This window comes from Fragaria vesca, linkage group LG6 (genome assembly GCF_000184155.1).
Source record: "Fragaria vesca subsp. vesca linkage group LG6, FraVesHawaii_1.0, whole genome shotgun sequence".
NCBI classification, from domain to species: Eukaryota; Viridiplantae; Streptophyta; class Magnoliopsida; order Rosales; family Rosaceae; genus Fragaria; species Fragaria vesca.
In genome coordinates, this window is record NC_020496.1 from 33,629,891 (window position 1) to 33,652,142 (window position 22,252).

Below are 22,252 nucleotides of genomic sequence, written 5' to 3' on the forward strand. Positions count from 1 at the left end.
TGTTAGGCATTTGTCTAGGTGGGTGGGGGTGAGGAAGCATGGGTGGGAAGCAAATTTGCTTCCAGCAGCCGCTCAATCAGCAATCAGCAAAATTACTTGGAAATTTGCAGAGAAGCTTCTTTTCCAGCAGTATTCGTATCCATCAATATCATTAGGTAACATATTCGTCCCTGTCTCATGTTCATATACTAGAAATACCAACCCCCACTTTGCTGGGGGATTTGTTGCTAACAGCTTTTTATATAAGGCAATATCATAGTGCTAAGCCGCTAACAATAAGTCAATAAGCAACACAGTAATGCTAAGGCGCTTTCTGAAGAAGTTATTCATCCAATTAAGCATAACCGATTAGCTGAGTGCCGATCATAATGCTAAGACGCTAACAAAAGACATGCCAAGTCCAATGCTTGAAGAGAAAGAAGAATCAAATGGCCCTTAATATTAGTTTGACAATAAGTCTATTAATGTGATTATGTGAAATTGAAATCAGCATTGTCTCGGTAGGATCTTCGATCTTCATTATGTTTACCATCAGAGAACCCTTAGCTTTCCGCTTCAAGCATGGCCCTTGTACTCAACAGTATGTGAATCAATCACATTCAGATGTAAAATGTAAAATGTGGATTCTAAATTGCTAAAGTGCATTTCCAGTAATTCACAGTAGTACAATATCTCACTTACTTTTGTCCAATTGTAGGTGACTGGAATCACCTGCAAAATGAAAAAGCAACCAATAAAATTGTAATTGGACCCTAAATAAATTATGATAATTTTAGAAAAGTAAAACCAAGTAACTGACAACCATTGTACTTCTATAAGTTAAAATATAGCAAGTACAAAGAGAATTACACTTTTCTGGAAAAGTGGTTGATGTAAAAGTGCAAGTGCAAGTTAAAGAAACATAAACAAAAACAAAAACAAAAAGCGCAAATCAAATAATAGCAAAGTATTGAACTACTTGAAATTATGGGTGTACTTTTGCAGAAGCCTGAATGAGTTTTTGACGCCTTCTTACCAGCTTGAGGATCTTAGATATCTGCAAAAGCATGAAAAATGCTGACATAGAACTCTAATCTGTATATGTACACACAATTCGAACTTTCCAAGTGATAAACTATGTTAGTTAAGTCCACAATTTGTGTTATTACAGTTAAAGAAAATAGTTAAAAGACTGGATAAATGCAGAGTTATACAAAGCCACCAAAGCTTGTTTGGATTTGAAATCTTTTTAATGAGCATCAGATTGTTGTAAGTAAACATCACATGAGGAAAGCATCTATAATCACAAAACCAAATAAAATTAAAAAACTGTCATATAAGTCTTTGAATGATTCCTTATTTTGAGCTCAGTGGTTCTGTGATTCTTTACAACATCTGAGCATGGAGAAATGAGCATGCATTTCAGAATCATCTGATGCTAAACAGATTGTTGACAATTAAAAGTAAACAGTTCTAGGAAAACATATTTTTATAGATAAGTGTTTTTAATAGTAGATCTGACCAGTAGGGCAACAGTTTTTATATGTTTATGTGCCTAAAGATGTAACAAAAAAGAAAACGATGGAGTATGCTTTACAGTGTTCAGTGAAAAACCTAGATCAAATGAACATGTAATTTATACCATTTACATAACAAAGGTCATTCGAACACTTGCTTCTGCCTAGTAGTTTCTGCATTGAAAAAAAGTTCTTAGAGTGTTCTCTATATCAATTCTTTGCTCTAAGACTGATAGTCAAGGATTGCTAATGAATCTTAAATGAGCAGAAATAAAGCCAAAGATCACAGAACTATAGCAACCTCTGAAATAGCCTCTGACTATTAGTCAGTGTATTGAATGCTCTACTATAAAGCCAAACAGTAGGAACAATAATCTGTCAAAAATATTATGCAAAAAAGGGTCTAAATTTCATATGAATCTGCAATCTTGTGATTAAGTCATCAACTGTTACTCATAATTTAATCTGAAAATCAAAACACATAATCAGTATAATGCAATATGAGACCGAACTGATGTTCTGGTGTAAGTGTCACTAAACCAAAAGTGATAGCTAACATGCAAACAAATCAGAAAGCAAAAAAGTAAAAGTGAAAACAGAAAAGAAAACTTGACATACTTAACGTACCAGTGGCAAAAATTGAAAACTCATCTGCCTATAGCTGCATTGTACTTCTTTACTCTTATTCACTACAATCACGTATTCAACAGAACAATCTTTCGCTGCATAGATCCATATACATCTCATATCTTGGTTCAACAATGCTAAAACTCTATAAGGTTCAGTATACATTTCGCGTGTAACTGTGGTGGGCATGTATATTTTGGTAAGGAAATGACCATAATGACCATAGAAAAAGTTCGTATAGAAGTAAAACTTAAATGAAATCTGGATTTCAAAACAATTTGCATCACATCCTTCATCAGCATACACGAAATAAACCCATTTGCGAATAATTCAATTCAATCTTATTAGACATGCATCCACATCAAAGCAAAAAGTAAAATTGAAACCTGGAAACAAATAATGAACCCCTCCTCTTCATCAATGTAGAATCGATGAGCTTCTGAAGCTCATAACATGCAAAATCGCCTTCCTTGCCCATGACAGGTGAAGCAGATAGTTACTTTGAAGAGATAACGATATGCAGTCTATAATGCAAAGTCTGCAATCTGATTAAATATGCAGTACGTATTAGCTTTCCTGAAAGTGTCAGACATTTGGCACTGAAGTAGAAAGTTACACAAACTAACAAAAATTCATACCAACATAGTTCAATGTTTAATAAGAAAACTATGTAAACATCGAAAAATGTTCAGTAAGAATCCTTAATTCATACTTGCAAATGTAACTTATTTATTAACCTCATGCTCTTCCTCCTCACATCATAAACTTAATAACCCAGGAGTGCCTCTTCTCCTTGCTGATGAAAAACCCAATATTATACAACCCTCAACACCTGCACAATCGAAACCCCAAGTCAGTTGTATACAAAATTTCAAAGTGAATTTCAAGAACTGAAAAACTTTTGAGAGGATAAAAACATGCATGAATGTTAGATACTTATGAAAGTATACCTGAAAATAAGGCGACTAATCTATTGCTAAAATTCTTCTCTCTGAATCTCATAACGTTCTCTACCTTCTTCATCGTCTCTGCAATTACAGAAGTGCAACCAAAATCAATTCCATGCTAAGCTCAAAGGGGGAGATCAATCGCTGCCCAATAAAGAAATAAAGATAAAAAGACCCAAACCAAGAAGAAGCATAACTTACATGAAATTTGGATTTCATAACAACTTGCATCACATTGTTCATCAACATACACGAAAATCAAACCAAAAACTGCATGCATGAAAATCAGATATGGTAAATTATTCAATTCAATCTTATTAGTGTTTAAGATGCATCCACATTAAACGAAAAAAAAAAAAAAAAAAAAAGGTAGAAATTGTAATCTGGAAATGAATAACGAAGCCCTCGTTTTATCGATGGAGATCAATGAGCTTCCGAAGCTCTTAACCCTGCAAAATCGCCTTCCTTCATGCTGTAAAAAACAGAACCCACATTAATTTTCATCTCTCAATCTCTATCAAAAAGAAAACACAAAGGAAAGGAAAACCCGACAACTCACCAACATTCCAAGACGCCGCAACTGAGAACTGACTGTATCTGAATAAAAGAAAAGCAATAACGCAACACCAAGGGAAAAATCGTGTTGTTTTTGATCTTGACAGTGTTCAAGCCAGGAAATTCTTTCACTCTCGAAGCAGCCTGTAAAGGAATAAAAAAGACAGAAGGTCTCCAGATCGCTCTGGTCTGGAAGCTTCATGAATGGCGAGGAGAGAAGGGCGAGAATGGGTAAATAAAACAGCAACGAAATGCAGGCCCAAAGCTGTTCATGTGAACAGTGATTCGTGAGATGGTGAACAGTACTTTAGTGTACAGTTCATCTCAACAAATATATAGGTTAAACTAGAAATTTGCCCGCGCTCTGCCGCGGATCTGTCCTACATTCATATTTGTGAAGGCATGAGGCATGATGATTTCAACATTTTTGTCTTCTCGCCTGGGAGTTGCTGCATATACATCAACTACGTCAAAGTCGACCTTTCTCTCCCTAGTCTGCAGTTTCTTCTTCTGTTCAAGAATTCCAGTCATCTCTTAGTTGCCATTAGCAGCCTCATTCTCTGCAAACAACAAAAACATTCTTCTCAACTTCAGTGTCCGGCTCTACCTCCCTATTTTTACAAAATCTAAGGCTTTATTTCTGGATTTTCTGCACATGTAGGCCTTTAACTCTGCAGCTCTCCCCGAAACTTCAAGCTACTCGTAATATTCTTTTGCAACTTGAAATCACTATGACAAACCAATCAATATTTGTATTTGTCATTATAAGTCAAGTCAAAATCAGCTACCCTACTGAGACAGTAATATCTGCCAATTGAAGAAAAAAAAAAAAACTACACTAAAGCCAGAAACTCAGAAAACCCAATAATCTAAAATGCAGTACAAATGTGCACAGTGCCAAAAAAATAAAGCACCCATTTTTATCACTACCATAAACTAAACCTTCATAAAAGAACCAAGCTATAACTCAACAGAAAACAAATTTTACCAAAAATAAAGTCTGAGATAACAAAGATACCAATTAAGTTTCTCATTTTGCAAGTTTAAAAGTTAATGTTGAAAACAATAACAACCTGAAAAGCTAATATTGCATGGAATCCAAATTGATATTAAAGGATTAGCAGAAAGAAACTATAGTTTAAACATGCCTAAACTCTCTTTCAATGAATTACCAGTGAAAAACTATCTTCCAATCAAGCATGTGTATATGAATAGTTGAATACCCAATTACACATGCATCGTGTTAAATGTATTTTTGGTTTTCTGAGCAGTGTTACAACATCTTCAAAGTCATAGCAGAGCATCCTTACAGTGAAACTATGAAGCAAAAATGAAGTGAGTGATTCCTCCAAACATCAAATACTCATCCCAGAGGTAGTACATACCAATAATTGAACTGTAAAAAAAGAATATCATAAAGGCATTTAATTGACCTTAGGAAACTTCAAAAAAGGAAAAGATATTGTCAAAAACAGATCATGTACTTATACAGTACAAATGATAAACTTCATAAGTAAGTTTCAGATATCAGAATTTAGTAATGCTTTTGAAGTACTGAGTGTACTAAAAGTATTCCACATTGAGTACTTAATTGCGCAAGTTTCCTAACCCAGCCATGAACAGGATCAAAACTTAATCATGGTTTCTTATCTTACCTCATATAAAAGCTTGTCAGTCCAAGAACATTGTCTCACCACTGTCTTAATGTTGCTTTTTAAGTACACTCCTCCATTGCTGTGAAAAATGAAGGTGGTGGCTGTTTAGTGTAGAGAAAAAAATTGTAAGAGACTGTATTATGTAGTGAGTGGTATGTATTTAAACACTACACAGAAATAATTGCAACAGGCAACTGGTATGGAGACAATTCATAGGTGTCGATACTCACCTATTCAATCTGGATATCCAATATTCTAGTCATGCAATCTGGATCACTATTGTAGGTATCCACAAATCTCAGCTGCACCAAAAAGGAAACATACACATAGGAGCAGATTATACAGTGTCTGAAAACATAAAGAAAGACTTAATAATCCTAACAGAAAGCAACTATACACTATCATATCACATCCATTTTGAGAGGCCAAAATGATGGTCATGGTGTCAGGAGGATCTTAATATGGGTTAGTTTTACTCTTTTGCTAAAAGAGAAATCATCTTATGAAAACACAACACGGCTTTAATAGTACAAATGGTATGTTTAGCAACAATACATGTAAAACTGAAGTTGAAAACAGTAGCAAGTAAAACAAATACAGAGAATTGGGAATTCAAAATGCACAGGACTTATGTGGGTTAAACAGGAATACCTCTACCATGAGGACGCCAGGCCTACCTCTCTGGGAAATGGTAAGGGAAAAAGTTCTCATTGATCGTCGCATCGTAATAGCAACTGAAACACCTGGTTGTACTCGATCTCCCTATCCACGTACCAAAAGAAATGGAAACCTGCAAAACACCCAAAAGCCACAAAGATCGAAACTTTAGAAATAATCACTAAAACCATTCAATACCCACCAACCAAAAATACATCAGAAACCAAGGCCACTCACCTGTGAGGCAAGATTTCACATATCTAATTGATACCAATCACTGTAAGAAAAGCTGGGAATTATGAAATAAGATAAAGATCAGATTAGTGCCACTGAATGATTTGCTAAAACAGATAAAAAGCAATAAAATTGATTTCTGAATTTGTGTAAAGCGATATATAAGAAAACAATCTGCATATTAATAGTTTCACTGGCAATAGCCCACAACCCCCAAGAAGAGCCTATACAGTTCACACCAGTACTGTGAATGATTCAAGAAGACACGTATATAGACAATGATCACCAAGATTGAAATATAGGCAATGCAAGTAGTCCATTGATTTGTTAATGATTTGATGCAACCATCTCTCCAAATAGCACAAAGCATATTGGACACTAATTCTATAGCTCTGGCACTTCATTAAAGACTTATGGAGAACCAAAGCAATAATGTAATAAATCACCTATTATGAACTACCTACTTGCACAACAAAACAACATATCTGTTAAATTAGGAAGCTACATATGAAATGGTTGAAGGGTGGAAAACATGTAGAAGTGAAATAATACTCCCAGATCCCTATTTAAATTCCAATGACCATAACTTGATGTGAAAAGCAGAATAAAAACAAATCTCAGATAAGGATCCAATTCAATTGAAAGGCAGAAAACAAAAAACTATACGGGAGGAAATTCATTCACACAAGACTCATTAACCATTAAGACATAGCAAATTCCTTTTTTAAAGCCTATAGACTCCATGGTGATAAGAATGGCAGCAATTAAAATTCCTAACAATCAACTTACCATTCAACTCCAAAAAAATGTTATAATTTTTCCAGGGACTCAATTTGTACAGAAAGAATAAGAAGAAAAGATAGAACTCAGAACTCAGAACCCAATCACAATTCACAATCTTCTGTGTAAACTTTAAAATGAAAAATCAAAGTTAGCTACTCTCCCTCTACTCCCTTCTCATATGTAATTCCACAAAACCCAACTCAAATAAAAACCAACACAAAACCCAGATTGAAAAAGTGCGAAATCACCCCCAAAAGCTTCATACACAGCGCCCTGCATTGCATGCAACTAAATTCAAACAAATCACCCAAAAAACGAGCTTAACTGAAACTCAAAATCTGAAGAATATCTGATTGAGCAATCAGATCTTCTATTTTGATCAAAAGGGTGCCACATCAATCAGATATTCCTATTTGATCAAATGACCTCAAAGATCACAATTCACACACTATCCAGAATGCTATGGAAACTTCAAACATAGAAAATGAAGCGTTGGAACCTTAAACCCCAAGTTCCGATTTGTATTGAACATTCGAGAGAAAGACTGAAGAAGGATTGAGAGAAAGCGGTGAACAGCAACCGACCCGACTGGCTATCAACTTCTAGAGAGAGAGAGATTTGATGGAGAGGAACAAATCTTGGGCGGAGAAGAATCTAGAGAGTTTGAGGGAGATAAAGAAACCTCGGCGAGAGAGAGCGAGAAGCCTCCAGAGACTGTAAAGAAGATACAGCGGAAAACAAAAAAAGAACACCGAGGCCCAGTACTGTTCTTTATGATCAGAACCACCCCGACGGAAAATAGTATATGTTAAACTAGAATGTGTTGCACCGGGTTGTATAAGCTTAGTGTTATAATGTTAATAACATATATGAAGCTAGTAGAAACCGATTTCAGCTGTTGACTTGAATATTGATATAAGACAGCTTTATTCTTAAGAAATTGATATAAGGCCTGGTTCTAAAAATATGATCATCAAAAAAGTTTGTGCAGCCATCAAAATAAGCTTACTGGTCATTTCAGTATACAATAATCATTTCATTGTTACACTACATAGTGGGAGACCTCAAAATAGGCAAGTGTTCAAAAAATCTATGTTCCACGCTGCTGGACCAATGTGCTTCCTCCACTTCTATCTAGACAAAAAGTGTGATGTAGAGCACTTCTAAACACACTTCCCACCAATTGGGACCGGATTTTAAAGGCCTACCTTCAAATGACCCTTACGTAATTCTTAATCAGTCCCATCATAATGAAATAAAGAGAACAATAAAACTACCACTGATATGCAAGACCTAGCACTGATAATGATAGACTTTTCAATAGTGAAACTTACATAGTAAATTGATGACATGATTAAAGTATAGAAACCTCACCAATCTCGATCAATCTTAAACTCTTGATCAATGTCAATTTCAACGCTTTGCAACTCCAGTAATCACTGAGGACAATCGAAAGAAACTGTGAAGATCAGAAGACAGCTGTAGAGTTAGTGCATATATAAATCATGCTCAAGACAATCAGGGAATGTATATTATGAATGATGATGTTATACCAAGATTCATACCCAAGTATAAAATAGAAATAAAACCTGTCACCACACTGTTCACCAACTCTGCACAATGAACAGCTAGTGTTCAACAGTTACTTCATCAACTGGCCAAAAACCATAAGATTTACTATCTACTCACCTTTTCCCCAATGCTCAGAACAAAGATAAATAAAATGAGTAGCAAATTTGATATAACTCCTACATGAAAAGCAGACTAACAATAAATCTCAGATAAGGATCCAATTCAATTGAAAGGTAGCAAAACAAAAAACTAAACGGGAGCAAATTCATTCACACAAAACTCATTTACCATTAAGACATAACAATTCCTTCTTTTTAAGATTGACTCCATGGTGATAAGAATGGCAGCAATTAAAATTCCTAACACATTGAACTCCATAAGAATGTTATTATTTTCTAGGAACTCAATTTGTACAGAAACAATAAGAAGAAAGGACAGTTTCACTTTGACGAATTCAATTTGCAAGTATGAGTATTTGTGACTTATTTGACCATATATCAAAGAATACTAGTATCAGAGCTCAGTTACAATGAGAAAAGGGAACGTTTATTATCGTTTCAATTAAACGTACCTTTAGGCTTCAGGAGCAGATATTCCATTTACTCCTCTGCGTGTACCATGATTGCAGAGTCCTCATCCTGTAAATACATAACAAATACATATCCTGCAAATACAATTTGTACAGCCTATCGATGGTATGCAAATCCTTTCTAGCACCTAACCCCTATGATTCATATGAAATTTTCCTGATTCTCAATTGTTTTCAGCTGCTATTTCTGCATTTTACTCCCCAATAATTAGAGGTAAAATATGAAAAGAAAGGAATACCAGCAGCAAGGATTGCACAATCCTTTTATGTTCTTGTTCACTCGCCAACACTGACTTGGGCAGTTGAACAGATCCAGCCACCATAAACAATAAAGTTTATCACATATTTAGTTTATATTAGGCACCACATTAATCAACCAGTCTTGAAATCCTTTAGTTTAAAAAGAAGATATAATAATTCCTTTCAAAATAAAAAGATGTGATACAATGGAATTCTAATGCTGTAAGTTTGTAGTTTGTTTATCAGTAAATTGAGTTCTGAACTTAGATGAAAAGTGGTCCATGCCTTTGTTCTATACATAACTTGAAAATCAAGATAAATTAAGATGACAGAGCCCACAGATGCAGAATTTAAGCAGTGAAGTCACAAAAATAGGCAAACTAATGGTCAAAAAGGCAAAATAGATAACCTGCAAATCTAAACACCTGAAAAGAATCCATTAATCAAACCATAAATCCATGAAATAATGTTTATGTCTCATTACCATTGAGGCACTCCAGATTTGATAGAATGAACACATGTATCAAAATAGGCCATAAATTGCAATATGTTATCAAAGCAGACCATAATCCGTTATAAAGAGAGAAGGTTTCAGCTAAAATCAGCACATCCTAATGAACCCCACAAAATCATCAAATGAAACCAACTAATCCAATATTTTAGTAAAATGTACATGCATTTCTTCATTGAGATGATCCAAGGACCCTCTTACATAATATGGCAGTACACAAACCAAAAAACAGAAATTCATTTTACGATCGTGACTTGAAACAATGAACAGCAACATAACAACTTAGTAAGCCAAAACACAAATAGCTCATCACCTTCAGAATTAAGCCAATTATTTGCTGCAGCACACTCTTGGCATCACTATCCTTTGAGCTTATTATAATCACATGATCATCATGTCTCTGCACAAAAAAAATTATATTCACAAAAACAGAATTGGATTGAATTAACAAAACTCATAATGAAACAGAGAGAGTTACATACGGCTATGGTGCCGTCGATTTCGATAGTGGCCCTGGAAACGAATAATGAAAGCCCTCATTTTATCGATGTAGAATCGTTGAGCTTCTGAAGCTCGTAACCTGCAAATTCGATTTCCATCTTGCTGTTAAAAACGAAACCCAACATTAATTTTCATCTCCCACTCTCTTTCAATAAAAAAAACAGAAGAAAGGAAAAATCAACAAAAGCATTCCTGGGAAGCACAACTCACCCGTTAGCAATAAAATTGGGAAGAAACGATTATCAATTAGGAATCGTCTTACACCCAATTGTTTTTGAACTGGTATTCACTCTCACTCCCCAGGAACCCAGAATCACCTCCCTTTCTACTTACTGCTGACAAACCCAATATCAGAACCCTAAACCCCAAGTCAGATGCGGTGCCAATCTCGATAAAGAAATTTGGAAGAAACTAGAAATAGTTCAGATATGTAATGAAGATTCGGGAGGAAGACTGAAGAAGGATCGAGAGAAAGAGGCACATAACAACAGCGGGGCAGAACCGCAACACAGAGAGAGAGAGAGAGAGAGAGAGAGAGAGAGAGAGAGAGAGAGACGACGACGACGACGACGACGACGAGAGAGAGAGAGAGAGAGAGAGAGAGAGAGAGAGAGAGTAGAAGGATAAGAGAGGGGAAAAGGAAAAGGTGTTGAGATCGATCTCGATTCTTCTGTAGGTGTGCCGAGAGAGAGAAAGGGCAAAACAAAAGGGAGAGAGAACAGAAGGTCTGCAAGTGAACAGGAACCGACCCTGACGCAAAATAGATATACTAGCAAGATTGCTCGCACGATGCTCCGGGTACATTACCATTAGGTACACTATAAGTGCGTTATACATTACACAATTAGTATGCATGTTATCAAATCTGATACTTAAGCCAGATTTCAAATCTCAAACATGTTAAGCAAATAGTTCATATTACAAAAAGTTTTGGAACTCTGCAGAGAAACTTGCAGTTCAGACTATGCATCTTTAGCTGGTTCATTGTTCACAGCATTTGTTGGTTTTGACTCCACATCCAGATGTAAAATATGAATAGTAAATTAGGTATCTGCAATCAAATAGTAATATGAATGTAAAATATGTTGCATCTGCATTAATTCAAAGTAGCACAGTATCTCACATCCATTTGCAGTCCAATTGCAGGTGTGAAAAAGAATTTACATTCATGTACATAAATGACATCTCAGGTATATCACAGACCAAATTCAATCATAACAATGAAATTGTAATAGGTTTCGATATTATTAACAATTTATGATTATAAGAAAATGTAAGACGCAGGCTGCCCTTGGGAATTATATTAACAAATAGAAACATCTAATCTGCATTATCTATCTGTAAAAATTTGCCAATATTAGGAAAAACCAAAAAGGACCAAATGTTCAGAGATTGATCATTTTAATCTATTTGCTGACATAATCCAATAAAGTCAATTACCTAAGCGGTTTTGCTGCCTCAATAAGATCAGTAGACATTTCCCTATTGAATAAAATCAGGCAGTCAGAACTATAATTCCTACTGTCGAAAATTGCAGGCACATTTTTCTCTTCTGTTACCAACTACAAACGATTAATTGGTAATGGAAAGGTAGGAAGACAGAAGATGTGGATACTCATACTCAGAAGTTCAAAATTTAGGAACAAAGCTCAATTCTCAAAGCAGCTGATCTGAGCGAAAAATGTTAATTCATCACAGCATGTTCATCCTAGGCATCAGACATTTCAAAAGGCACGTCCTTGATCAAGAAAAACCGAAAACCCACCATCAATCTCAGTGTAATATAATCTCATTTCAAACTTCCTACCTCTAAACTAATTTTAAATTTGGCAATTATTACCATCTACATTCAGATTTTGTATTTAAATTCAAGCTAATCCTTCTACAAATCCTAGCTCCTAAGCGAAACACAGCATACAATGTATTACCAATCAATAGAGCAAATGCAATACGCCTCATAACATTTTGGTATATTCATTGTACTTCTAGTCTGAAGCATTAAAATTGCAGCTAGTTTAGTATAATTCTTTGTTAGGAAGTACCTTTTGTACCTTTTCCTTTTCCTTCACTCACTGGCTTTCTCTGTGTCAAGCTAATAACTGAAATCTAAAGAAGCCGTGGAACAGACCTCTTCGCTCTCAGATGATCACAATCGTATTGGTATTTGATTACAACCTGAAATATAAAAAGGGATATAAGATTGCATGTAACTGAAAAATAAAAAAGGAAACATACAAATAAAGGCAAGGTCTTCATCACCAACAAAAGCAATAACAAAGTCCATCCTTACACTGATTTTAATTTTTTTTCTTGTGAACAAACAAAACAATACCTCTTGAAATGAAGATTTTATAGCTCAGGTATAGAAGTCACCTCTTCTTTCGTTTCTTCTTCTTCCGCCTCTTATCATCAGTTTCCAGTCTCTCTTCTTCATCGCTATCATCTACTAAGAACAATGCATCAATTTAATCATACAAACATTACACATAGAATTACAAAAAAATCATGAATTTCAATCAGAGAACATTCCATAGCCATTAAACTCAAGATAAAGCTGGTATCAATAGAGTAGCAGCATGCCTTTGTTTTTGCATGAAGGAAAGATGCTTTAGCACCAAATCACAGCATTGCTCAATCCTGCCTGAGAAACTGACAACATTAAGCCAATCTGATTTCCAAGTACTAACTACCATGCACACACATCAGACAACCTTTGAACATGTAAACTACTTTGGCAAAGTTTGATATGCGTGTATGAGAAGCTTCATTTTACTACTAAGAAACAAATAGGGACCCTGTTTTAAAATGTATCGTTTGTCAATACAAAGTAAGATGACACATTGTGCACTTTATTATGAAGAGAAAATTAAGCGCCAAAAAATGTACAGATGAGTAGAAACTCTATCCTGTCCCAGCAGAAATACTTGGCGATTCAGCTATGAAATTTCACTATTTACAGCGCGACAAAAATGCAACAATTTTAATCAGTAAACTAATTGAAGGAATGAGAAGTAGAGCTTGGTGGCTAAGTTGTGTGAATACCTCAATGAAAAAAAAAAAAAAATCCAATTCCATCTTACACCGATCTTATGCTCTAAATTCATGTATACCAGAAAACCACAATAGAAGAGGAGACCTTATGGCATATTTTGTCATGGCTAAGGCTTGATCAAGGACTCCTCTAATTCAACATATCAGAGATATGCACCAACTTTATGGTTGTAAACACAAACCTGATGAATTTAAATATATTAATACCATATAGCTAAGACTTGAAGACCACCAACACAAACCTTTGAGTAGAACTGAAAAGAAAGCCACCGGCAGATAAACTTGTACTCACAGGTCTCCTTGCCACAGCTTGTAGTAGTTGTTTGTCATCATATAGGGGGTCTTATTGAAAAGAACCAATTGCCACAACAAGCATATTCGCCTATATGAAGACATATTAGCAAGTATAAGAAATCAAAGCATGATTCTTAAGAGAAATGTTAAGTACAGTAATAAAGTAATCAAGGGTGGAGGCAGCTGGAAGTCAAAGAAGTTGATACATTTTTCTCATTGCAGTACATATCCCAAGCTTGATATGGGTAATCCATATCAATGTCAATTCCATTGTTTTCTAAAACAAACTGAACTACAATGCCTACTTGAACGCCGTTGCAGCCTCTAGTTGTGAGATCTCTGTTACAATCTATCAATTTTGCTCAGAGAGGCTAAAATCCAGTCACAATCTTGTCGGCACCTTCAATGGCACCAATAGCCGAGCAGGTCCAAGAAGAACCTAGCTACACAGTCCAAAACAGGAATTGCTTTGAACTATTAATTAAGAGAGTAACACTCAGATATCATTTTTACACCAATATCGTCAAATGATGCAAGAAGATGCATCTATCGGCAATGAGCACCAAGATTGAAAAACAGGCAAAGCAAGAAATCCGTTGAATGGTTAATGGTCTAATGAAACCATTTTTCCAAATAGCACAAAGTATGTGTTATAGGACACTCACATTGTAGCTCTGGAAATTCATTAAAGACTTACAATTCAACTATTATAAACTGCACTCTATACATCAAAGCTAAAAGAAAATAGGGTCTACAAACAAATCATTGCATGATGCTTCTGCTTTCATATTGGACAATGTGAATGCAAGAATAGAAGGTTTTCCCTTTTTCTGTTTCTTTCATAATGATTCCCACTATAAATTTCAAACAACTTTTCATTCTTCAAACACAGCATTGTATCAGAAAAACGGCTAAATAAGAACACTATCAAGCAATATTATCTCGTTCAAATTGGACAATGAATTCAGCTATTTAAAACTTCAGCATACCATCGAAGCAATTGCGCTGATACTTACAACCGGCGCGCTGCCGCGGTTACTTTTTTGTGTAGTAGTAGTAGTAGTATGTCAACACCTGAAACAGGAAGGAATATCATTTATTGGTGCAGAGTTTTCAGGAGAAAATAAGAAAAACAATATCTCCAGTTACGTTATATATGACTATATGAAAAACAATATTTCCAGTTCTCAAAAAAAAGAAGGAAAGCAATATTTTTTCCAGTTACCGAGCCATCCTTCCTACATTTTTACACAACTTAAAAATAAAAAAATAAAAATAATAATAATAATAATAATAAATAAATAAAGACACATTGTGAAGGCACGGGCATGATACCTACTACTTCAGACAAAATTATCAAGAGGACACTTTGTGAAGGCACGGGCATAAAAAATAAAAAAGGAATATCATTTATTGGTGCAGAGTTTTCAGGAGGAAATTAGAAAAGCAATATCTCCAATTACGTTATATATGACTATATGAAAACAATATTTCCGGTTCTCAAAAAAATAAAGGAAAGCTATATTTCCAGTTACCGAGTCATCCTTCCTACATTTTTACATAACTTAAAAAAATAGTAAAAAAAAAAAACACTTTGTGAAAGCACGGGCATGACACCTACTACTTCAGACAATTCCTTTTTTAAACTACTAAGATTCGGTGGTAAAAGGCATTGGTCTGCCTATTTCTAACACTCATTTGTTTCTATATATCCTTTAACTTTCTATAAGATGACAATTCTATGTCTAAACTATCTCATTGTCTCTAAAGACTTCTCTTGCATCCGATATCACCCTTGAAAATCATAGGTACTCATTTCTAAGTACAATTGTCCAGTACAATGTAACCACTTTTTAAGTGAAATATCATTAGTTAACTGTTGGTTAAAAAATTCTAGAGAAGGTACAATGTCAAACAACTGCAAGTACAACAATGGAAATCTAAATTGGATAGAAAATTGCTCACCCCTGAGAACCAACTCAATTAATCTGAGATAACCCCCACGCTGCAACAGCTCAGCAACAATTCTATCCGGCTCAGTCAAGTCTCTTTTCTTTTGATAATACAGCCTCCTTCATACAACAATAAGCAAAACGTATGTTTAAGTCAAATCCACGTATTAAAAAGGGATCAATCTAATACTCTATGATTTACATTAAATCTGATATCTAAATTTGCCACTTTAGGCAATGCCTATGTACTCTACAATCAAACACAATTACAAACCTAACCAACTAAAAGCAACTTAATTTCCCTCTGTAAACAATAAAGCACACAGAAAAGAAAAGAAAAAACCACCAACTAAAAAATGACAGCAAAGAAAAAAAAAATCGTGAAAAATAACTCACATTAAGGAGGTCACTACTTCATTACTGTGAAATCTGGCAAAACAACAAATGTGAAATAAAAATTAATTAGGAAAGATCCTGCGATCAACAATAAACCCAATCTTCATTATATAGAACTTAAAAGCAGAACAACATATCTTAACAGTTTTATGAGAAAAAGATAACCCCACTTATGATTGTTTCAATCAATGAGTCCATAAAGCTCACCTACTGCACATGCTCTTAAAAAAAATTTAGGCAGAGAGCTTTGACACATTAAAACAAGTTTAATCAATGAGTCCATAAAGCTCACAATTTTAGGCACATTAAAAAAAATTAGGCAGAGAGCTTTGAACACTCATTCGGCAAGTTCTAAAACTCATGACAGTCAAAAGCTGTTTATAAATACATTACAGAGAGCTAAATAGAGCAAAGACATGTACACCAATTTGAAGAAGATAAACCTATATAAACCATACTGTACTTGCAGATCAGTTATCTATGAATCAATTCAAAACAGAACCAACCACATCCATCAAACTTGAAATACTAAGAAAACAAACACTTTAATAGCAGAAGAGAAACACAAATCCTCATACCTGTCTTATAGCGTATTGTCTAGAAGCCCAAATCTTAAAACCTCAACTGCAAAAAAAGAAAGAAAGCAAAAACAAACTCAGGATCAGTGTCAATTAGATTGGTGTTTGCTCACAGCCTGAAATACAAAATGAGAAATAGGATTGTGTTAAATGAAAAATACAAAAATAAAATCTTGTTCAAAAAAAAATGAACAATAAAAAAGAAAGCACAAAAACAAAAACAATCTTAGCAAGGACTCTGTCACCAGTGAAAGCAATAGAAAATTAACATATGAAAACAACAGATTACTCACTAAAAATTCAAACTCCTTCACAATTTCAATAACAACTTCCAGCTCCCTCTAAAAGCAGAATAAATAATCAATATGGTTCTTATAACACGGCCCATCTGTTAATGTTTTTACAGCCCCTCTTTATAAAAATATGGGAAACCTATAAAAATAATAGTTCATACAGAATTAATGGATGATAGAAAATGTAAAACTATATTGTGATCACAAAATGTAAATCAGTATCTCAGTTCAAACTTAATAAAGAAGAAATTTTGGAAAAAGAATTGGACTTTGAATATTCAGGTATTCTATAGGATGTCTTCCCTTTGCCCCTTCAATTCTCTCCCAACACCCAAATTGGATTCTATCTCAATTCGATCACACTTGGGCATCACACTTCTTTGGCAATTTGTGTAGTTTCATTCAAAGCAACATGGATAGAAATAGAAGTTGTAGTTCTTCTCAACATCAAAGCAACATAGATGAAATGAAGTCATTTACACCCATTTTCCATAATGGCACTGCTCACTCCATATGCACCACAGAAAACTGCATGCACCAATACTGAAAACAAAAACAAATGAAGCAAATCAGAAACCTACCTACAGTTCCTTGATAACTCAATCCAATACTCCAACTCCAACCTGTTCACACAAACCAAAATGAATATACAATCTGCAAGACTGCAACTAATCCAAAACACATGTATTCATGACTCTTAAACAGATAGAGTATCAAAGCTGGCAAAATCGATTAGAAAACCTGTAGAGACATGAAGCAAGCAAAAAGAAAATTGCTGGTAATTAGACGAAATTAAAAAGAGAAAAGCAAAAATACAGAACCACTTACCCAGATTCTCTTGTCTTGTCTCAGCCCAACACATATTAACGAAGACCCGTCTCTTCCGCACATCAAAAACTCAATAACCCAGAATCTCCTCTCTTCTCCTTATCACAACCCCTAAACCCATGCACCATCGAAACTCCAAATCAGTCTAACCGGAAGATAAACGCACACAATGACGACGACATGCAGAGAGAGGTGTCTCTCAAATGTGAGGAAATACGAGAGCAAAGAAAGCGAGGGAGAACAACAGAACTAATCGAAGAAGAAGAATGAGGCCGCAAAAAAATTTATACTAACCTGTGAATATCAAGCTCTTTGTTCCTTTGCTCTCAATTCTCCAGCAGAGATTTTTGAGAGGAAAATGGCTGAGTAAAAGTTCTTTTGCTCTCGAGCTCTTTTTAGCCAAATTGCTGACTCGTTTTCACTTGGTGTCAATTTGCTGTCAATTTGCTACCTAGATTTTATTACAATGAATTTGCTACCTTAATTTTTCATAATTAATCAATTTACTATTTTAACTAATATTTATGTTAATTTGTTACCTTATGTTTTTAAAATTAACCGATGTGCTATATTTTTATTATTTTAATTTATTTATTTCTTTATTCAAACATAATTTAATTCTATTAGCCACGCCGTTGATACAGTAGATTGTTTTCATATTATGAGCTAATAGAAGGGAAATGAAGCACAAGGTTATTTTGGTAACTAAATCAGGAATTTGGCATGGCAAGTGCTGAGTTGGCATAATTTTATTGGAATTTTATTGGTCATGTCAGCAACATAACAAAACTTGGACGGAATCGACCAATTAGTTGAAAATTAGAAATAGACAGAAATTAAAAGGTGACATATTGAGTGAATAAAAATATAGGGACTAAACAGTATTTAGCTCTTTAATATATCAAATTTAGTCCAACAATATTATATTTTCATAATGTGTGAAAATTAATATATACTTAAATGTAATTTTCACTTGGTTTGTTTTTCCTTTAGCCACTTTTAATCTAAAACAAAAATAAAAGAATATACGAAAAAAAGTTGTAAGAAAAACATAAAATACAAAACTGACAAGCATTCATGTCCACTTTGTTAATCAAAGCCGTCTGAACTCTACCAGATAAGTGCACACATTTCACATTTCCGATACTGGTGATTCTTGATCACCAATAAGCAATGGTCCATAAAAAGGAATAGCAGAATGAGTGGGACTCAAGAATGTCATGTTTACTTATTCAACATCCACCACACCCTAATCACTAACCAAAGGAAATCACAGCACCGATGACAATACAAACGGGCGCAATGGATTTAGAATCTCAGAGTTTTTAAACCGATCACTTCAAGTTTCAAACAACGACTGAAGATTTCTTTTTCCGCTTATACACATGGAGTATGGGAGTGCCATCAACCAGTCTGAGAGACTTCACGACTTCAGACATCTGCAAGTCTATACTTGGCTGTTCAAGTTCAGAGAAACAGGAAAAACCATTTAGTGTTGTTGTTAAATGTTGCTACACAGACGTTAAGCTGTGTTTATAGAATTGACTACCTGTATACAGAGGGAGATAATATCAGCAAAATTTGAGAGAGCCCTCAGGGAACAAGACATTCTCATTCTTGGATCGATCATCTCTTCCAGACTCTCATAGTCATGAAGCCGCAATGAAGAAAATTTCATCATTGATTGCTCTTCCCTTGGTTTTGAACTATGCCATAAACAAAGGAACAATGTTCAGAATCAAGAAACATGTCAATTGTATTTATAAATAGGAGAAAGGCACCTGAACAATGCGTACCTATCAAAAGCTTTCCTTCCTGTCAAGAGCTCCAAAAGCAGCACTCCGAAGGCATAGATGTCACTCTTTGTGTTATCAAATCCTAGTAGGCCATGCTCAGGTGCAATGTAGCCAGTGTCACCAATAGCATCTTCTGAAGCCTGTCACCAAAAGCGATTACATATTAGACTAATGCAGTTTGACAGCAAATGTCCGATTACAAATTATAACTGGATTTATTGTCAGTATATACCTTTAGTTCAAGACTATCGCTCGTAAGTGGCCCCAAAATAGCAAGCCCGCAGTCACAAATATGAGGAGCAAGGTTTTCATCGAGTAAGATATTGGCACTCTTCAAGTTGCCATGAGCAACAGGAGACGACAACGTATGTAAATAGCTGACAAGGTCAATTTCAAAGAGACTCAATTAAATCTAAATACGTAAGTAGAATTCATTATGTAATAACAGTATAAAGCGCTTACGCTAAAGCTTCAGCAACACCAAGAGCAATCTGGAGGCGAAGCCCCCAGGGCAGACTAACAGTGTTACCGCTGTGAAGTGCTTCATCAAGGGATAAATTTCTGACATATTCATACACAAGAAGGTGTTGTCCATGCTCCACACAATAGCCAAGAAGTGGTACGATGTTTGGGTGCTTCAATTTTGACAGAGTCCAAACAAGATCCAGGAATTTTTCTTCTTCATGGAAAGACTGTACAGACATCTTCATGTTCTTAACAACCGATATCTAAAACAAAGAAATTGCAGTCAACATTTCTCATAAGATATAAAAAAAATCTAAAATAATTCTAAAGGACGAATCATGTTCATACTTGGCCATCAGGAAACTCGGCTTTGTAAACAGAACCAAGTGATCCTTGGCCCAGAAACTTTTCTTCCGTAAAGCTGTTTGTAGCTTTCTGAAGCTCTGCATCAGAAAAAATTTTAAGACCCCCTACAGAACTGGAATTCCTATAGAGGGGAAGAAGCCTCCCCCCGGTAGGAATTAGTGCATTTACTCCGTGTTATTAGAAGTGGGTTTTTTGTATTTTTAAATTTGATCATGTGCTACTATGTAATTTATCTTTTTTTTGGACGGATGAAGATGAATACAAAGGGGCAAGTCTTCCTCTTTTGTTCTTATCTAGATGATGGATAAAAATAATAACACCTTTTTAACAGGATATCATATCATGGTCTAACAAGATTAAAAATTTCTGGTTGGCTGATGTCTGGACATATAAACACTAGATAGGAACTACTCCGTAACCCCAAAAAGGCGTAGGAGTAGTGAACTAACGGAGGTGTGTTAGAGAGCCTATTTTAGAGTTTGGAAATATATGATCTTGTCAAACCACCGTATCCGGCCAATCGGGCCAAACAAACGGCCTCTTATTGTCAATTATACTATATACTAAAGGGTGGTTAACTGCTCATATCATAAGTATATGAACAGTGATTTTTTTTTTTCTGAAACGTGTAATTTAGATTTTTTTAGATAGACTCTCTCTCGGCAAATATTTTTTTGTCCTCCATTTTTTACTTTTCTTCTACATCCTGAATCTTACAAATCAAAACAATTAGATCATTTATATTTTGGGTAGAATACAAGACTAGCTGTTTTGTTGTATAAAAGTTGTTTTTGTGATAGCTCTTATACATATGTAAAATATGCATAATGTGGATACTACACCACGCCAAGGGACGGGTATATTGACCATTTTGCCCCAGTTATTTTTAAGAAACCATAATATTGTCATTAACCTTAGATATACAATCAGTATAACAGCTGGGTATAATTTGTATTAATAATATTCTATGAAGTACATATCAGAAACATTTCTATCAATCAATTACCCTATTGACCAATTTTATAACATTGTTGTTGGATAAAATAATTTTAATGTCCATAGAAATTTTAAAATTATGGGAATTACAATTCCATGAATTTTGTGATAGCTCTTATACATATGTGGAATATGCATAATCTGAATACTACATCACGCCAAGACGCGGGTATACTAACCCTTTTGCCTTATTTTTAAGAAACCACAATATTGTCATTAACCCTAGATATATAATCAGTATAACAGCTGGATATAATTTAAATGTATAACATTCAATGAAGTACATATCATAAACATTTCTATCAATCAATTAACCCATTGACCAACTTCATAACGTTGTTTTGGATAAAGTAATTTTAATGTCCATAGAAATTTTAAAGTCATGGGAATTACAATTTCATGAATTTAAATCCTATTAATTGAGAATTTCATTGTTTGAATTTCATGATGTGTCCATAGAAATTTCAAAATCATGAGAATTACAATTCCATGAATTTAAATCCTATTAATTAAGAATTCCATTGTTTGGATTTCATGATGTAGAGTTTTAAAATGACAAGAATTTGTATTCAGACTAACCTTAGTTAAGGGAATTGACAAATGACGCTTATTTTGTGAGGAATTCAAGTCGGAAATTTAAGCTCCTAAATTTCACTATTATTTTCTTGTGAAAATTACTAATTCCACGGGATAAGTATCCAAACGAGAGAAACCGTCATAAGAAATTGGGAATTCCTTATGTTTGATTAAATTCTCAGGAATTCACCTACATCTAAACACACCATAAATATATACACCGCGCTAACACGCGGTAACACGCGGGTAAAATTCTAGTTTGGATAATGAATACACTAGACAAATAAAAACGCT

At 34.7% G+C, this 22,252-nt stretch overlaps 2 protein-coding genes across 2 annotated transcripts; both read right to left on the minus strand.

The window, feature by feature from the left end:
- Nucleotides 1–3,338: 3,338 nt before the first annotated feature.
- LOC101300379 lies at nt 3,339–4,156 on the minus strand. Its single transcript, XM_004306166.1, has 3 exons — nt 4,010–4,156; nt 3,630–3,814; nt 3,339–3,542 (listed from the first exon to the last, which is right to left on the minus strand). The coding sequence occupies exons 1-3, from the start codon at nt 4,154–4,156 to the stop codon at nt 3,494–3,496; spliced, it is 381 nt and encodes a 126-aa protein (XP_004306214.1). The 3' UTR covers nt 3,339–3,493.
- A 14,880-nt stretch (nt 4,157–19,036) lies between these two features.
- Nucleotides 19,037–21,701, minus strand: LOC101300656 (protein STRUBBELIG-RECEPTOR FAMILY 2-like). Its single transcript, XM_004306167.1, has 7 exons — nt 21,698–21,701; nt 20,369–20,463; nt 20,018–20,283; nt 19,788–19,932; nt 19,556–19,695; nt 19,309–19,465; nt 19,037–19,216 (listed from the first exon to the last, which is right to left on the minus strand). Exons 1-7 carry the CDS (start codon nt 21,699–21,701, stop codon nt 19,106–19,108), a joined length of 918 nt encoding a protein of 305 aa, XP_004306215.1. The 3' UTR covers nt 19,037–19,105.
- Between the last annotated feature and the right edge of the window lie 551 nt (nt 21,702–22,252).